At 42.3% G+C, this 17,002-nt stretch overlaps 1 protein-coding gene across 2 annotated transcripts in view; it reads left to right on the forward strand.

Annotated features, from left to right (window-relative positions):
- Positions 1 to 17,002, forward strand: part of CDH23 (cadherin related 23) — a 655,553-nt gene that overhangs the window by 44,175 nt on the left and 594,376 nt on the right. For both annotated transcript variants that reach the window (XM_056799300.1, XM_056799301.1), the window contains exon 2: positions 7,674 to 7,745. In XM_056799300.1, coding sequence (XP_056655278.1) covers positions 7,679 to 7,745 — 67 coding nt within the window. In that variant the 5' untranslated portion in view covers positions 7,674 to 7,678. The remainder of the gene's footprint in view (positions 1 to 7,673; positions 7,746 to 17,002) is intronic.

Consider the following 17,002-nt stretch of genomic DNA (forward strand, 5'->3'; position numbering starts at 1 on the left):
CTATTTTGGACATGTTGGATCTTAAATGTCTATGGGACATCCAGTTGGAAATATCCATTAGGTAAGCTGGTCATGCAGGATGAGAACTCAGGGGAAAGACTATATAAGATCATAGTCATCTACATAGAGATGATAACTGAATTCAGGGAACTGATGAGATCACTGAGAGAAAAATAGGACCTTGGACAGAGTCTTGTAATACACCCATGCTCCCCAAGCAAGACTGTAAAGAGAAGTTAGATGGGAAGAGAACTGAGAGAGCAGCTTCATGAAAACCCACAGGGAAGAGTATACACGAGGACAGCGTGGTCAGTGGTGTCAAATATTGCAGAGGTCAAGAACAATAAAGTCTGAGGAAAGTCCAATAGATCCGGCAATTATGAGACCAATGATTACTTGAGAGAAAAGTTGCAGTTGAGTGATGAGGTCACAAGTCAGATTACAAGGGGTTGAGAAGTGAGTGAGAGGAAAGGAAATGAAGTAATTCAGTATAGACAGCTTTTAAAAATTCATTTTGAAAGGGAGGAGATAGGATGATATCTTGATGGGTTGGAAGAGTACAATAGAGATTTTTTTTTTAGGGATGAAGGAGAGTGGGGACTGCAGGGCAATTTATAGATAGCAGAAGCAAATCCCAGTAGATAGGGAGAGATTGAGGATTAGGGAGGGAAGAAATGATGAAGGAAGTAATCTGCTGGAGAGGATGGGAACAAAGGACAAGAAGTGAGGTTGGCCTTGACTAGAAGGGCCATCTCTTTATCAGGGAATGAAAGTGAATAGGAGAAAATTGTAGGTGACAGCAAGGGTTTTGGGAAATAGAAGAGAAAGAGCTCATGGCTAATATCAATTTTCCTTCCAGTAAACTATGAAACAAGTTCCTTTACTTGATTGGAAAACAGTGAGGTGAATGATGTGGGAAGCTTAAGGAGAGAAGAGAAGGTTTGAAATAGCTACACTGGAGAATGGGATGGTGAGCTGATTAGGGAAGAGTAAAAAGATTATCTTGTGGTGATGAAGCCTGAGTTATGCTTAAATGATATAAATATGTGGGGTAATGAGGTGGCACAGTTGAGAGAGTGCTGGTTCTAGAATCAGGAAGGTGTGAGTTCAAATCTGACCTCAAACACTTCCTAGATGTGAGATCCTGGACAAATCACTTAACCTCCATTGCCTAGCCCTTATACCTCTTCTGACTTGGAACCAATATATAGTATTGATTCCAAGATAGAAGGTGAGGGGTTAAAAAAGGAAGTGAAAACACCATAGGTATGAAATAAGCAGAACCAAGAAGCAACATACCAACATGGCTATAATCATGCATTAAAGGTTCTGACCTGTCTGTCTTCCCACAAGAGTGAACCAGGGGCAGCTAGGTGGTTCAGAGGATAAAGAACCAAACCTGGCCTCAGATATTTCATAGCTGTGTAATCCTGGGCAAGCTCCTTAACCCCAATTGCCTAGCCCTTACCCCTCTTCTGCCTTGGAACCTATACTTAGTATTGTTTCTAAGATGGAAGGTAAGGGTTTAAAAAGCAGTAGAGCAGGAGAAGTAAGTGATAAACTACTATAGAATCTTTGCCAAAAAAAAAACTCCAAATAGAGTCACAAAGAGGAGGACATGCCTGTAATAACTGAACACCAATATATTTGATCCAACCAGTATGGTTATGTGACTCCCTCCACCACTGTCCTCAACAGAATAAGATTAGGAGGCCAAAGATGAGGGTCATTCAAGGTGGGGTTTGACAAGCCATCAATAGAGGGCACCAAGAGTAAGAGATTAAAAAAAGTATAGGATAATGTAAAATTGAACCAGTTATGTCACTGTAGGGCCAAGCTGGGGAAGGAAGGAAGTGAAGATCCAGTAGGTATGATGACTGGAGAATAGGTTTAAGAGGGTGCCCACCCACTGGGGAGGGGCTTAATAAGTGTGGCATAGGAGTATAATGGAACCTTCTTGTGCCAGAAGAAATGATAAAATGGACAATTTCGGAGGAAGCCAGGAAGACCTCTATGATCTGTGGCAGAGTGAAGTGAGCACAACTGGGAGAACAATTTACAAAATGACAACGATATTAAAGAGAAAAACAGCTTTGAAAGACTACAGAAGTGTGATTAATGCAATCATAAAACACAAGTCCAGAGGTCTGAAGAGAAATTCTACCATTCCACCCCCTGCCAAAGAGGTGATGGACTTCAGATCCAGAGTGAGACATGCATTTTTGGACTTGGCCAGAGGGGGAATTTGTTTTGCTTGACTTTGTGTATTTGTTGTGATGATATTTTTATCATTAATTTGGAGGGGGCAGTGGGAGAGATAGTAAATATTTGTAAAACATAAATTGGTAATTAAAAATTGTTTAAAGAGAAATAACTTATAGGGAGATATGGAATGATGAGAGAGTATACCTACATGGAGGAGTTTCAAATTCTTGGCCCTGGAAATGGGAAATTTGTGGATTATGGTAAGATAAAGGATGTGACTTTCTGAATGTGGTTGAGAGAGGGAGTGAAGGAGATGAATTAGGAGTCCACAGTATCTTGTGGGAATATCAATAGGCATGTCTATGTCCCTTGGCAGGAGGGTAGCAATTGGGATGGAAATGAAGACTGTAAACCAGAGCCTGCATTCCTGGAGAAGGAAGGGAAAATGTGACCAGGTTTGGGGTGAGAGAAGTAGTGTCAGTAGACAACTGCCACCAGGTTCTTATTTGGGTGATAGATTTACATAGATATTTGAGTGATAGATTTACATAGACCAAACCTCCAAGGGAAAAAGTAGTTGCAGAGAGATGGCAATGGAAGGAGGGTCTGGAGATGGCATTGGCGAGCCAGGATCATAATACTTTGCATCTGTGATAGGACTGATTTTTCAGAAGGACTAGGTTTCTTCTTTCTTTCTATTTAATGATCCAGTGCCTAGTACATAGGCAGTTCATAATAAATGGTTGTTGATTGATCAAAGCAGGAAATTCTGTAAAAAACTCTGGCCCCACACCTCCTGGTGTTTGCACTCTGTGGGTTTCCTATAAGATTGGGGTTTAGAGGCAATGTCTAAGGGAAGGACAAGGATATGGCTAACATCTGCACCTAAGGTGAACCCGCTGTTTAAATGAAAAGGAGGAAGCAGTGCACTTTGATGACCTTGAAGTCTGATTGGTTCAGCTTTCATAGAGAAAAAACTATACTAAGTTTAAGCATTCCTTACATTTAGTAGCTCCCATTAAACAGCCCATTTCTGTTTATTAAAAGGCATTTATGTAAAGTGAATTAGGGGCAGTAGGCAGTGCAATGGATAGAGCATTAGCCCTGGAATCAGGGAGATGTGAGTTCAAATCCAGCTTCAATCACTTACTAGCTATGCAACCTTGAATAAGTCACTTAACTGTGTTTGCCTCAGTTTCCTCATCAATAAAATGAGCTGGAGAAGGAAATGTCAAACCACTCCAGCATCTTTGCCAAGAAAATCTCAAGTGGGGACACAGAAATCAGACTTAACTGATCAACAACAACATATAAAAAATGATTAATTGACAATCAATTGGCTTGGACTTGAACTAGATTTCCTGACTCATTTTCAGTGTCTTTTCTCTGCACTATACTAGCTCCAAGGTGCCCCTAGTTAAACTTGGGCAATCTCCTTAACCACTCTCAGTTCCTGTGTCCTCATCTGCAAAATGGGGATAAAACCAGCACCTATCTCCCAGGGTTGTTATGAGGGCCAAATGAAATAATATACATGAAGAACTTCATAAATCTTAAAATGCTACATATTTGTTAGATTTTTTTGATTATTTAAAATAATAGTTATTAATAATTATTGTTAGCTTTTATAATTTATTTCTAATTTAAAACAATTATTGTTAGATTTTATTATCTATAATTTATAATAGTTATTTATTATTATTATTATTGTTAGCTTTTATTATTGAGAGGTAGCAGGAGTTTAAAAACTGGATTTTCCTTGCTGAGGCCTTGACAAGGGGCATGAAGATGCTGGAGGTGCAATCAGAGAGCTCTCTATGAATCAGGAGAGAGGGATGAGAGTTAGAGAGGCCAGCTGCTGCTCAGGACAGAGAGAGGTCACACTGTCCCATGGGAACCGTGCCGTTTGCTCCAGCTTTGCCTGCTGAGAGGAGAAAAGAAGGGAATCTCTGGCCACGACTCAGCCCAACCCTTCTGCTGGCTGGGTCTCAGATTCCTTCTGCACTGACCACCAAAGGTCAGGGTGGATGAGCAAATAGGTCTTGAAGATGCTTTGGCATCTGAGAGGACCAACCCACGTGTGACTTTGTCTCCCGGTGCCTAGTACTATGTTTGATGCATGGCATGTGCTTAATAAATTTTTTTCTAGACCTTTACCTTCTGTCCTAATAACAACTCTAAGACTGAAGGGTAAGGGCTAGACCAAATGGGCTAAGTGACTTGTCCAAAGTCACACAGCTAAGACATGTCTGAAGTTAGATTTGAGCCCAGGTCCTCCTGACTCCATGCTTGAATTCCTTCTCTCAAGGAATTTTTATTCTCCTGGGTATATAACATGTATACATTAGGTAAACAGAAATGTTTATATAGTAAGTTCAAAATCATTTGGGAGTTCAGCAATAAACATTAACTGTTATTAACTATTAACCTTTCATCTTGGAATCAACACTAGATATCAATTCCAAGACAGAAGAATGGTAAGATCTAGGCAATGGGAGTTAGATGATTTGTCCAGGGTCCAACAACTAAGATGTGTCAGGTCAGATTTGAACCTAGGACCTCCTGTCTGTAGGCCTGGCTCTCAATCCACTGAACCATATAGCTGCCCCCAATAATGTTTGTAAAGTAGAATCCGAACAGAAATCAGAAGACCAGGGCTCTGGTCTTGGCTTTGTCCCTTAATAGATCTGGGATATTGGTGCAGCCACATATTATTTCTGAACCTATCTTGTTTCATCCAAAAAATGGGCATAATGATACTGCCTTGTGCTACCTAATTCTCATGATCATTGCAAGAAGAAGAATTAATTGACATGAAGAAATGTGGAATGTTGGGGGTGTCTCTCCCTCCCCACCTCCCCAAATGGAGTGCCCAACAAAGAGTTAAAACTGGTAACGACCTTTGAGATCATCTAGTCTTATCCTTTTTTCCCCCAGTAGGTGAGTAAAGGGAAGCCCAGAGAGGTTGTCACTTGCTCCAAATCACACAGGCAGGTCAGGAGAAGAAGCAGGATTAAAGCTTAGAACTTCTGACTCTTAATTAAGAATGCTGTTCACAATGCTATTACCATCACCATTAGAGGCAAGTTGTTAAGGGGAAGCAAATTAATAGGCATAGCAGATAGACTGCTGGACTTAGGTTCAAAATTGATCTGAGACACTTACTAGCTGTGTGGCCATGGGCAAACCATTAATCTCTCTAAGCCTCAGTTTCCTCATCTGTTAAATTAAGATTAATAAGCTCATATTGCCCAGGATGTGTGCAAAATGCTTTGCAAATGTTAAAATGTCATCTAAGTATGCTATTGTTGCTGTTATTTGGAGGAAAATAGTGGGATGCAGACGTAAGTAGTAGCATTGAAATGTATCACTGCTCTCCATAAAAATGAGGATGTTGGGTGCCTTGTGAAACAAGTGGGGAGGCAGAGACTTAGCAGGACAGAGCACGTTTCTATCAGCTCACGGACGCCCTGCCTTTTCCCCTCACACTTTCCCCTCCTCGTTAGAGCTCTGGAAACCTTTAGATGACATCTTCCCTTCTGACCTCTTGAAAACCCAGAGAAGGACTAGAGTTCTGGCTATGAATAAATAGCTGTATGTATGTGTGTATTTATGAATAGCCAATATGTGTGTGTGTATAATCCCACCTTCATGTACACGTACATACATGCTGTGCCCCATCCCTCACCATCCACTATCATGGAAGGTACTAGTTTTGTCCTTATGCCCCAGTGACTCATATAGGGTCTGCCCAGGCTTAATAAAAGTTTAATGAATGAATGAATGAATGCATGCATAGGGTGGTGAATAAGATTGACTCATTCTTTGTGTTGTTCAGTTGTTTCAGTCACACATGACTCTTTGTGACCCCATTTGGAGTTTTCTTGGCTAAGATACTAGAGTGGTTTGCCATCTCCTTCTCCAGCTTATTTTACAGATAAGTAAACTAAGGCAGATAAGGTTCAATGACTGGCACAAGGTCACATAGCTAGTAAGTTGCTGACTAGATTTGAACTCATGCAGAATGTAGTCCTGGCACCCTATCCTCTTTACCACCAAGAAATTGCCCCAGCTTCTTCTTTAGGGTTACCTAGGTGGAGAGGAGCACTGTATGATGGGTTTCCCCACATAGCGATGGAGTCATAGAGCCACCCCTGTTTGTATCACAAGGCTTGGGGCAGGCTCCATTGAGGTAAGCAAACATGGCACCTCAAGACATCAACCAGTCAGTAAGAATTTATGAAGTTCCTTTTATGTGTCAGGTCCTTTGCGAGGTGTAGAGCATACAGAGACAGAAGTCAACTAGTCTTGGTGCTCTATTTTAAGGGGCAAATATGTCGATGTGTGAGTTTATATAAAATAGATGAGGAAGGCACTGGCAGGATGAAGGGGCAGAATGAGGAAAGACCTCAAGGAGAAGGTGGCTCTTGAGCACCATCTTGGAGGAAATTTGGGGTGCTACAAGATCGAGGTGAGAAAGAGTTTTTGTTCTAGACATGGCAGCCAGCGAGTGAGTACAAAGGCACTAAGAGGAAAAATGGAGGTTCTTGAATTAGGAATGGTCAGAAGGCAAATGAACAGTGAGTAAAAGGCAGTCACAGGAGATAAGGATGCAAAGCTATGTTAGTGACACATGTTTGAGAGCTTTGAATGCCAAAACAGTACAGAAAGGGGGTAGTCGGGAGTTGTGGCAAGTCAGGGCCAATCTCTCTTTCAGAGGCTCACCCCCAAACCTAGCCCAGAATGGCAAGCCCTGAGGCAGAGGTTCATGGGGCTCAATCTCCTTCTCTCTCTATCCCATCGCACTTCCACTCCCATAAATATAAATGAATTTAAGGAGCATTGATTAAATACCTACTGTGTGCAAATGCACTGTATTAGGTGTTGGGCAACATAAAGAAAGAAAAATGAATTCCTTCCCTCTAGGAGTTAATATTTTCCTGGAATAGAACATGAACATGTTAAGTAAATGGAAATCTATACATAGTAAATACAAAATAATTTTAGAGTAGAGTAACAAAATGTCCCAGGCACCATACTCCCTTCCCCATTACTCCCAGATGAGTGCCCCCATCTGTCACCATTTGATGCCTATGCCCATCAATTTTAAAACTGCCAAAAACCAGCTGTGGGAATATTATCAGACTATTTTTCCTTCTCCGAATCTCGGTTTCTTCATCCATAAATTGGGGGTACTGGATTAATGCTCTCTAAGATCCCTTCTGCCTTTAACCTCCTATGATTTCAAGGTAGTTGGCTTTTCTCTTCTGATTTTTTTCAACCCCTATTCTGACCCTGGCCCACCCTCCCTTCACCCTTGGTATCTTTATTCCTACTTCTCCTTCTTTCCTTACCTCCATTCCCTCCAGTTCTTCTCCTGGTTTCTGGCAAGTGGGCTCATGAGGTGGCAGACATTGGACCACCCAACCATCCAACAAGTCTTATATTTCCCCTTTCTTTATCTACAGGAACCATGAAGAGCCACCTATCTACCAGTCACCTTTTCTTCTGGCTTTTCGTGGTCAACTCTGGATGCTGGGGTAAGTCTAACCTTTCACCATCTGTGACCGACTGGTCTGAGCTTGGGGACCAGGATGATGACCTGAGTGGTCAGGAGTTCAGATTGATAAGTGATCCCACCAGATGGGATGTCCCATGACTTTGGGGCCTCTGCTTTGTCCTCACCTTGCTATGTAACCTTAAGCAAGATGCTTCCTGCTGATTCTCAACCTTCTCTTCAATATGGAGCTAAGAATACCTGTCTTCCCAAGGGACTGGGACTCCAGGGCGAACCAGCAGAGATAGATTACTTGAATTGCGAAGGGGAGACTTGTGTCTGGCACAGGGAGTGGGCTCCCCTTTTCTCCAGAGCAAGACAATTTTCCCTCCATCTGCCTGAGGATATCCTCCTCTTGGGAACGGTCACTTCTTGACTCCTCCCCCCCACCTATTTGCTCTGATGCCTTTGGCAGGAGGGACTAGCCTCTGGGAGGAGTCCTTCTCCCTCCGCCATGAAATCCAGATCCACTGGAGTTGGCAGGGGAAGGAATTTGAGCCTGGGTTTGGGATTAAGGCAACAGGTGTGAACTGTAGAGCGTTGCTGAGGGCCATTGCTTCTCCTGGGAGGAGTCTGGACCCAGGTGTGCGTAGAGACACACCAAACACATGCCTGAAGAGGCACCCGTGGGGAACAGGAGGCCCCAGTTCCTTTGAGCCCAGCAGCCACCCGCCTCTTTCCCGTAGGAGAAAGCCACCGAGGAGTTTCTCAAAGCTTGCATTCTTTAGAGCAGGGCTAATCAACCCGCGTCTCTGAATAGATTTCAGACAGTCCATGTACTTGGATGGGAAAAAAAATACATCTTTATTTTCACTAATCTCTAACTGAAAATGAATGCTTCATCCAATTATCCATGTAGCCACAAATGTGGTTCTGAGAAGGGATCCAGAGGCTTCACTGGGCCTCCTGACAAAGGTTCAGAACCCCGCTTTAGAGTGAAGCGATGATGGTAGGAACGATCTCGGAATGTGCTTTTAGCCCTTTAAATGAAAAATGGTTCACAAATCCAAGGTAGGATTCCCAAGAAGGGAAGCAACTAAGATACAAAGAGGCTGAGGATGTTGCCTAAGGCCACTCAGCAGTTCAGCGGCAGAGCTGGGCCTAGAATTGGGCTTCTTAACTTATTTTGAATGCCATGAACCCCTTTGGCAGTGTCTGGTAGAGCCTGTGGGCTTCTTCTCGGAGTAATGTCTTTAAAGGCATAAAATAAACCACACATTTTAAAGTAAGTTAACATGAAAAAATGTATATTATTTTTGTATGTATAGTGAATATATAAATATGTGTTATTTTGTTGTATTTATATATAATGAGACAAATATAATTTATTAAATTAAATTATTTAAAACATTTTATAGGATTACAAAGGAAATCATCATATTGTATGTATATATATTTAATTTTGATGTGTGTATATGTATAGAAATGTGCATATATGTGTATGTATATATATATATATATATGTATATATATATATATATATATATATATATATATATATATATATATATATATATCCCTGCAGCCAGACCCCAGGTTAAGAACCCCTGGCCTTGACAGTAGGAACTACTAACTCATTGTCCCACTGGTCTTCTCTAGCCCAGAGATCTCCCTGCCCAATCCAGTTCCTTACTCCTTCCCTTGTTCCTCTTTGATCTGGCTGATTCCGTCCAATGGACGGATAACAGACTTCAGGCCCAGCCTTAGGCTAAGGCACGCTGGGACTTTTGTGTGAGTAGCTCTGTGGAATGTGTTCCACTTTAATTTGAAATCTCATCTCCAGCCCATCCCAACCCTGTGCTGGCTAAGTCAAGCCTAGCATCCTACCCTAGTCGTTCCCCCCGCACTCCCCCCCCCCCCCCGGCCGCCATTTTCCCAGGACACTTGATCCTGCTGGTGTCTATTTTCTACACTCTTCTCTCTGCCTCTGTTGTACCCAGGAGGCTTTCCCATTTTCCATCTGCTATCTCATTGAAGAAACAAATTAGAAAGGGGTGGTGAATGAAACAGGGCTTGCCTCTGTCCCCTCCCTAGCTACCCTGCCCCCAGGGTATTTCACTATTTCAACAAGTATTTATGAAGCCTGTTTCATGCCAACTATTTGTGGGAAATCCTGGAGGTACAAAGGCAAAAATGAAATGATACCTGCCTCCAAGGAGCTTAGACTCTGCTCAGAATATTTCATGATATTTCTATGTGGTACTGCTCCAGTAGACGAGTAAACTCCTGAAAAGGGACCAACTACAAAGGGTTCATTTCACTCAAGGTATCAGCTGCCCAGCATTATAAAATTGGCTTCAAGGGCCCTTCCCCTGTCTCTGCTTCCCCATTCTCATAGGACAGGATTTGATAAACAAGGCATTCATCTTCTCTAGCTACATGATTTTTTTAGCTTTATTTTTTCAATTACAAGTAGAAACAATTTTTGACAGTTGTTTTCTGAAATTTTTGATTTAGATCCTCTCTCTCCCTTCCTCCCCCCCCCCCCAGTAAATATTGGATACAGGTTATTTTATTTTATTTATTTTATTATTTATTATTTTTTTTACATTTTTACATTTATTTATTTAATTAATTTATTTAGGATATTTTTCCATGGTCACATGATTCATGTTCTTTCCACCCCTCCTCCCTCTTCCCTCCTATAGCCAACAAGCAATTCCACTGATACAAATTATTTTAGTGCTTTCATACAAGGCACACTTCCATACTCCTCATGCCATGACAGAAGACACATATCACACATACAATAGAAATGTCATGAAGGAAATAAAGTGGAAGATGGCATGCTTTGATCCACAGTCATTTCCTTTTTTGGCTTTGGGTAGCAATTTTTATCATGGGTTCCTTGGAGCTATCCTGGAACCTTGTTTTGCTGATAATCGTTTATTCCTTCAGTGGTGATATCATGCAATATTTCTGTTACTGCATACTCTATTCTCCTAGTTCTGCTCATTTCACTTTGAATCAGTTCATCTGTCTTTTCAGGTTTTTCTGATCTATTCCTCTCGCTACATGGTTTTGCAGAGGTCAACTGTAGTCCCTTTCCGCTTCTCCACAGTTCCAAGGCTTCCAGTCTTTTTTTTCTTTTTTTTTTTTTTGCCCCTTCAGCTCTTTCTCTGTCCTCTAGACCATCTGATAATCCAATTCAATTTCCTCTTCTATAAGGAGGATCCATTGGTCCCAGCAATGTCATGGGCCATTAATATGATACTGTGGAAGGTGGGGAATTCATATGATTTCAAAACCTCTACAAGAGAAGAGGAGGAGAAGGAGGATGAGGAGGAGGATGAGGAGAAGGAGGATAGTGACAATGAGTATTTACAAGGCACCTTAAGATTTACAAAAAAACTTTACAAATATATCATTTTATCTTCACAACAACCCTGGGAGTTAGGGGCTATTATTTCCCCCCACTTCCCCATTTTACAGATTTTAGAAAACTAAAGCAGACAGAGATTAAATAACTTGCCTTAAAAGTTAAACCTATTAAGTGTCTGCAATGAGATTTGAATTCAAATCTTCCTGATCCCAGGTCCACTACTTTACCCACTATACCACCCATCATGGTCTTAACCTGTGCCTGTCTTTGCCTGTCTATCCATTTCATCAGCTGATAAGGGACAGGGTTAGCTTGGTGATCCTTTGTAGTCTAGTCATTATTTTGCCCCAGGTTTTTGCTGCCACCTTCAGCTTTTCCTGGGTCAGGCATCCTTTCTTCTTTCCTTTCTATGTCTGAATCACAACTAAGGGGGGAGGAAAGAGAGAGAGAGAGAGAGAGAGAGAGAGAGAGAGAGAGAGAGAGGGAGAGGGAGAGAGGAGGAGGGAGGAGGGAGGAGGGGGAGGGGAAAGGGGAGGAGTGGTAGGTCCAGTAGAAAAAAAAAAAAACCATTGAATTTGGGATCAGGATGTGGGGTTCCTGCTCTGCTTCCTTGTATGACATTGGACAAGGCATTTATCCTGGTTAGTACTTGAGTTCATCTGTAAAATAAAGGACTTAGCCTACTTAATATCATCTGTATCATCAATAATCATTAGATATTCCTAACTGTGCTCAACAGTTACAACACCTTATATACTTTATCTCATCTAACCCTCAAAACATCACTATAAAGTATTATACTATATTCTTCATAATAATGGTTAATATTTATATGGTATATGCTGCAATCCACATTGAGACTCCATTGGTCCTTTCTCTGGAGGTAGACTGCATTTTTTATCATGAGTCCTTTGGAATTGGCTTAGAATATTGTATTGCTGAAAAGAGCTAAGTCATTCATAGCTGATAACTGTATGATATTGCTGTTACTGTGTACAGTGTTCTCCTGGTTCTACTCACTTCGCTTTGCATCAGTTCATATAAATCTTTCTAGGTTTTTCTGTAATCACGTTGCTCATCATTTCTTATAGCACAATAGTATTCCGTTATGATCACATACCATAGCTTGTTCAGTTATTCAGTTATTCCAATTCTTTGCCACCTTGAAAAGTTGCCATAAATGTTCTTATACAAAATGTCCTTCTCCCACTTTTTTTACCTCTTTGGGATACAGACCTACTACTGGTATTGCTGGATCAAAGAGTGTGCACAGTTTTATAGCCCTTTAGGCATGGTTTCAATTTGTTCTCTACAATGGTTGGATCAGTTCACAACTCTACCAAGAGGGCATTGGTGTCCCAATTTTCCCCTATGCCCTCCAACATTTATCATTTTTCTTTTCTGTTTTATTAGCCAATCTCATAGGTGTGAGGAGGGTGTCTCAGAGCTGTTTTAATTTGCATTTCTCTAATCAACAATGATTTAGAACACCTTTATGTGACTATAGATAGCTTTGATTTGTCACAAAAAAAAAAACCCTGCCTCTTCCTATCCTTTGATAGTTGGGGAATGACTTACATTCTTATAAATTTGACTCCATTCTTTATAAATTTGAGAAATGAGGCCTTGGAGACACTTGCTGTAAAAATGTTCCCTAGCTTTCTTCTTTCCTTCTAATCTTGGTTGCATTACTTGAACACTTGGATTCTCTTCAACCCATTGTTGGAGGAACGGCCAGTACCAGAGCAGCAAAGCCAAGCTTCAGTGATTTGTTCTTTATGGACCCAACATCATTTATGGCTCCTGACATTGCACCCCTTTAGTTGCTTCATAAAACCCACTTCATTAGACTTAATATAGACTCCTCACCCCGTTTCCCTGGCTTTGCTCTCTCCGTATAGTTGTCCTAGGATTGGGGCCAAATAAGGTTATTTCAGGACCTGCTCACCATTAGAGAGAATATGAGAAAAGCAGTAGAGATTTCCTTCTTGTCCTCCATCCAGCCCCAACCCTTACAAAAAAATCAGGCTGATCTGAATCCTTCAAAAACATTTTAAAATGTTTTTTTTAACTTTACATGGTTTCAGGCAGATTCATCAGGATGGTTCCTCGTTTTGTCCAGTGGCTATGCTCCTTCTCTTACCTGTGTGCAGATTTCTGGGCACAGTTTTCCCCAGTGATGCTATGGAAGGGAGGGATGGCTATAGTCATTGACCTTAACATGTAGAAAGGGTTTCAGGTACTATCATCTATTTATCTATCTGAGGAAGGATCAGCATTTGTGGGAGATGGGTGAATCGAGTCACAAAGAAACCCGAGGCTCCCGAATGTTTTAGAAAGTTATCAGCTCAACTAGTGGCTTATTTTATATGCCCCCACCTTAACTTAGCCTTGGATCTAGCCAAACTGGCCTCCGTCTGGCCGCCCCCCAAACTAGGCTGGCCAGCTCGCTTCTCTGTCCCTTTCCAGAGGTTGTCTTCTATCCTTTGAAAGCCCTTCTATCTCACTAGTCTCCATTAGGATCCCTGAATTCCTTCAGGGGTCAGCTCCCATGTGTGAGCTATTAAGGGAATCCCTTCCAGATTTTCCCAGGTCTGAGGTCCCCTTATATTATGTTGCATTTCCTCATATTGATCCCTCTTCGAAGAGGGCAGAGCGTATTTTTCATTTTGTTCATTATGATCTCTAGACACTTAAACACAGTTCCATGAATGCATTAGGCACTTAATACATGCTTGTCGAACTGAATTGAATTTATTCTCTGTGTCATCTCAGGCAAGTCTGGCCCGTCGCTCTGCTCCTTCAAATTCTTCCATCTTTCAGAAGCCCAGACCTCCAAAGTCCGGCTGACCTTTTAATGCTATTTCTTATGCAGAGTGTGGTGACACCGATCCCAAGGCCCAGCAATTAATCCCTTCCTCCCTAGGGCCTCATTTTCCCCTGTCTCATTGAAGATGATTCCTGACTCCAACAGGGATGGAATGCCTCATCATAGTTGTGCACAGAGGATGGACTGGGCACTGTACCCTGCTCACACCCTCTGTGTATTTGTGTTCCTTATGGAGCAAGACTGGGATTGGCCCATTAACTTATTATGAGGTACATTCTTGAAAATTAGCTCTGAATTCTTTAAAAATATTCTTGTGGCTCAGTGGATTGAGAGCCAGATTCTGGGTTCAAATCTGGCCTCAGACACTTCCTAGCTGTGTGACCCTTTGTAAATCACTTAACACCCATGGCTTAGCCCTGACTGCTCTTCTGCCTTAGAACCAATGTTTAGTATTGGTTCCAAAATGGTAGGCAAGGGTTTAAAATATAGCTATGCACCTAGAGCAGAACTCCCTTCTCCCCAGCAGGCTGGACACCATCTCAAGAAGCCAGAAGCCTGAGCAGAATTATCTAACAGGTCAGATGCTCCTACCGCTTTTCCTTTCACTTTGGGAATATTCCCACCTACTCCCATGCCTCTGACACGTGCCCATGTTTGTGGAGGATGAGGCTTCCAATTTCTGCCCAGGCCAGTCACCTTCCCTTCATTCCTCACCCCTCTTCTCACACGTCATTCTGTGGGCTCATCTTCTACCAGGTCAGATGCTCCAAACTTCCAATACATCTATTTTAGTGGTTATAAATGGGGAGGGGGAATCCTCTATCACCCCCCCCCAACTTGCTCTCCTCCTTGACTCAGTTGCCAGTGCTCAAAGCCCAAGGCCACAGAGTCTTTAGAGGGAGGCGAGTGCTGGCAGAAGGCTTGGGCAGTTAGTCCAGCGACGCTGAGATCTGCTTGGTATGTGGCAGATGATGTCCGAGAGCGGCTGCCCATCCGCCCGTGCAGAGCTCTCAGCACCTGATTATTGGCAGGCCCTTTAAAATAAAATTAAAAAATGAACGCGACTGCTGCAGGCAATTTTCTCCCTCCCCCTGCCGACAAAGCCCACTTCTAAATTCCTCACTGACATCTCTGATCTGTCTGCTTCACATCTAACTCTCATCACTCTGCCGGAATTCTGAGACAAAAACCTAAGGGTAGAACAAAAGGATTCTTGATCTATTTCATCGGCGTCTTTTGGAGGGTACCACCTTTCAGTGATGGGAAACTGAGGTCCAATGAGGCTACGTGACTTGTCCAAGGTCAGCCATGCCCACGTTGCACTGAGCTAATCCACGAACCCCTGTGGACTCATGAGTAGTTAATGATTATCGTGTGTGACCAGCAAAGCAGGAGATGAGCTTGGACGTGGAGGTAAAAGTGAGCCAGAAGCACCGGGGACCCTCCCATCTGGATGCTTGGTCCTTCCTCCCACTGGATCCAAAGTCAAACTGATGTTTCCCCATTTGGGTCCCCAGGTTCAAGCCAGGGTCTGTTCCCATTCCCTGGACTATGCCTTGGGAAACCATGCCCTCTTTTTCCCCTGTCACAGCGAACAAGCTGTCTCTTTTATAGCATTCAACTTAGAATGCCTGAGCTGTTCAGGGTGCACTCAGGAGGGACCCAGTTTTTTTTCCACAGGGTGACATTCCTGTCTGCTCTTCTTCACCATCATCATCTATCACCCAGTTATCAGACCTTTCCCTGGTCTTTTCCCTTCTCCCCAAACCCTTATCATATCCCCATCCCCAGTCCCAATCATTCATCCCTGTAGAGTCAGTGTTGAATAGTGGATAGAACCCCTGAAATTTGAATCAGGAAGGCTTGGATTCAAATCCTCTCCCAGACTTTTGCTGGCTAGGTGATTCATTCATCTCTCCTTGCCTCCATGTCCTTATCAATAAAATGGAAGAATCAAACTTGTTGGCTTTTGTAAGATACCTCCTAAATCTACCTCTATGAACCTTTGATCCTGTAATCTCGTTGGCCCCACTTCCCCTCATCCCTTATTACTTATTGCCATGCTTATGTCCACTCCTGCTCCCTATTCCATTTGGCTTAGACCCAGCATCGATGTCCACCTTCCTTCCCTTTTCTGTGCTACCCTCATTCTTTATCCTACTTCACTCCTCACTTGTTCCACCCCACCTCCTACATCCCCACTCACTATCTTCTATTGTGAGGAAGCTTATAAACGGTGCTAGACTTGCAGTTAAGAGGACCTGAGTTCAAAATGAAATATTACATATGCTGCCATTCTGTTGATATATTGGTTACTTTTGCCAAAATAATATGCCACCCTGGACAAGTCACCTAATCTTTCTGAGATTTCCTTATTTGTAAAATTGGGTATAAGAATAGTTCTTACCTCACAAAGCTATTTTGAGGAGCAAAGCAGATAAAATGGAAGGTGGCCCAAATATCTTAGTGCAATTTTAAGCTTTCAGTAACACAACTCTGCACTAAGACTTTTGGGGTACTCTACATGTAAACTGGGAACTTCTTGCTCTTCATACATTTCAGTGCTGTTCCACTCTTCATGATCCCGTTTGGGGTTTTCTTGGCAAAGACACTGGAGTGGTTTGCCATTTCCTTCTCCAGCTCATTTTACAGATGAGGAAACTGAGGCAAACAGGGTGAAGTGATTTGTCCAGGGTCACACAGCTAGTGTCTGAGACTGGATTTGGATTCCGGTCCTGCTGACTCCAGGCCTGGTACTCTATCTTAAAGTAAACTAAATATATGAGCTATTCTTTTTTTTCCTTCTTTTATTTAATTAGTCAATTTAGAACATTTTTCCCTTGGTTACAAGAATCATATTCTTTCCCTCCCCCCCTTCCCATAGCTGACATGCAATTCCACTGGGTTTTACATGTGTCATTGATCAAGATCTATTTCCATATTATTGATATTTGCACTTGGGTGATAGTTTACAGTCTACATCCCCAACCATATCACCATCAACCCATGTGATCAAGCAGTTGTTTTTCTTCTGTGTTTCTGCTCCCACAGTTTTCCCTCTGAATGTGGATAGTGTTCTTTCCCATAA

The sequence above is a fragment of the Monodelphis domestica genome, chromosome 1, assembly GCF_027887165.1.
Source record: "Monodelphis domestica isolate mMonDom1 chromosome 1, mMonDom1.pri, whole genome shotgun sequence".
In the NCBI taxonomy this organism is placed as follows: domain Eukaryota; kingdom Metazoa; phylum Chordata; class Mammalia; order Didelphimorphia; family Didelphidae; genus Monodelphis; species Monodelphis domestica.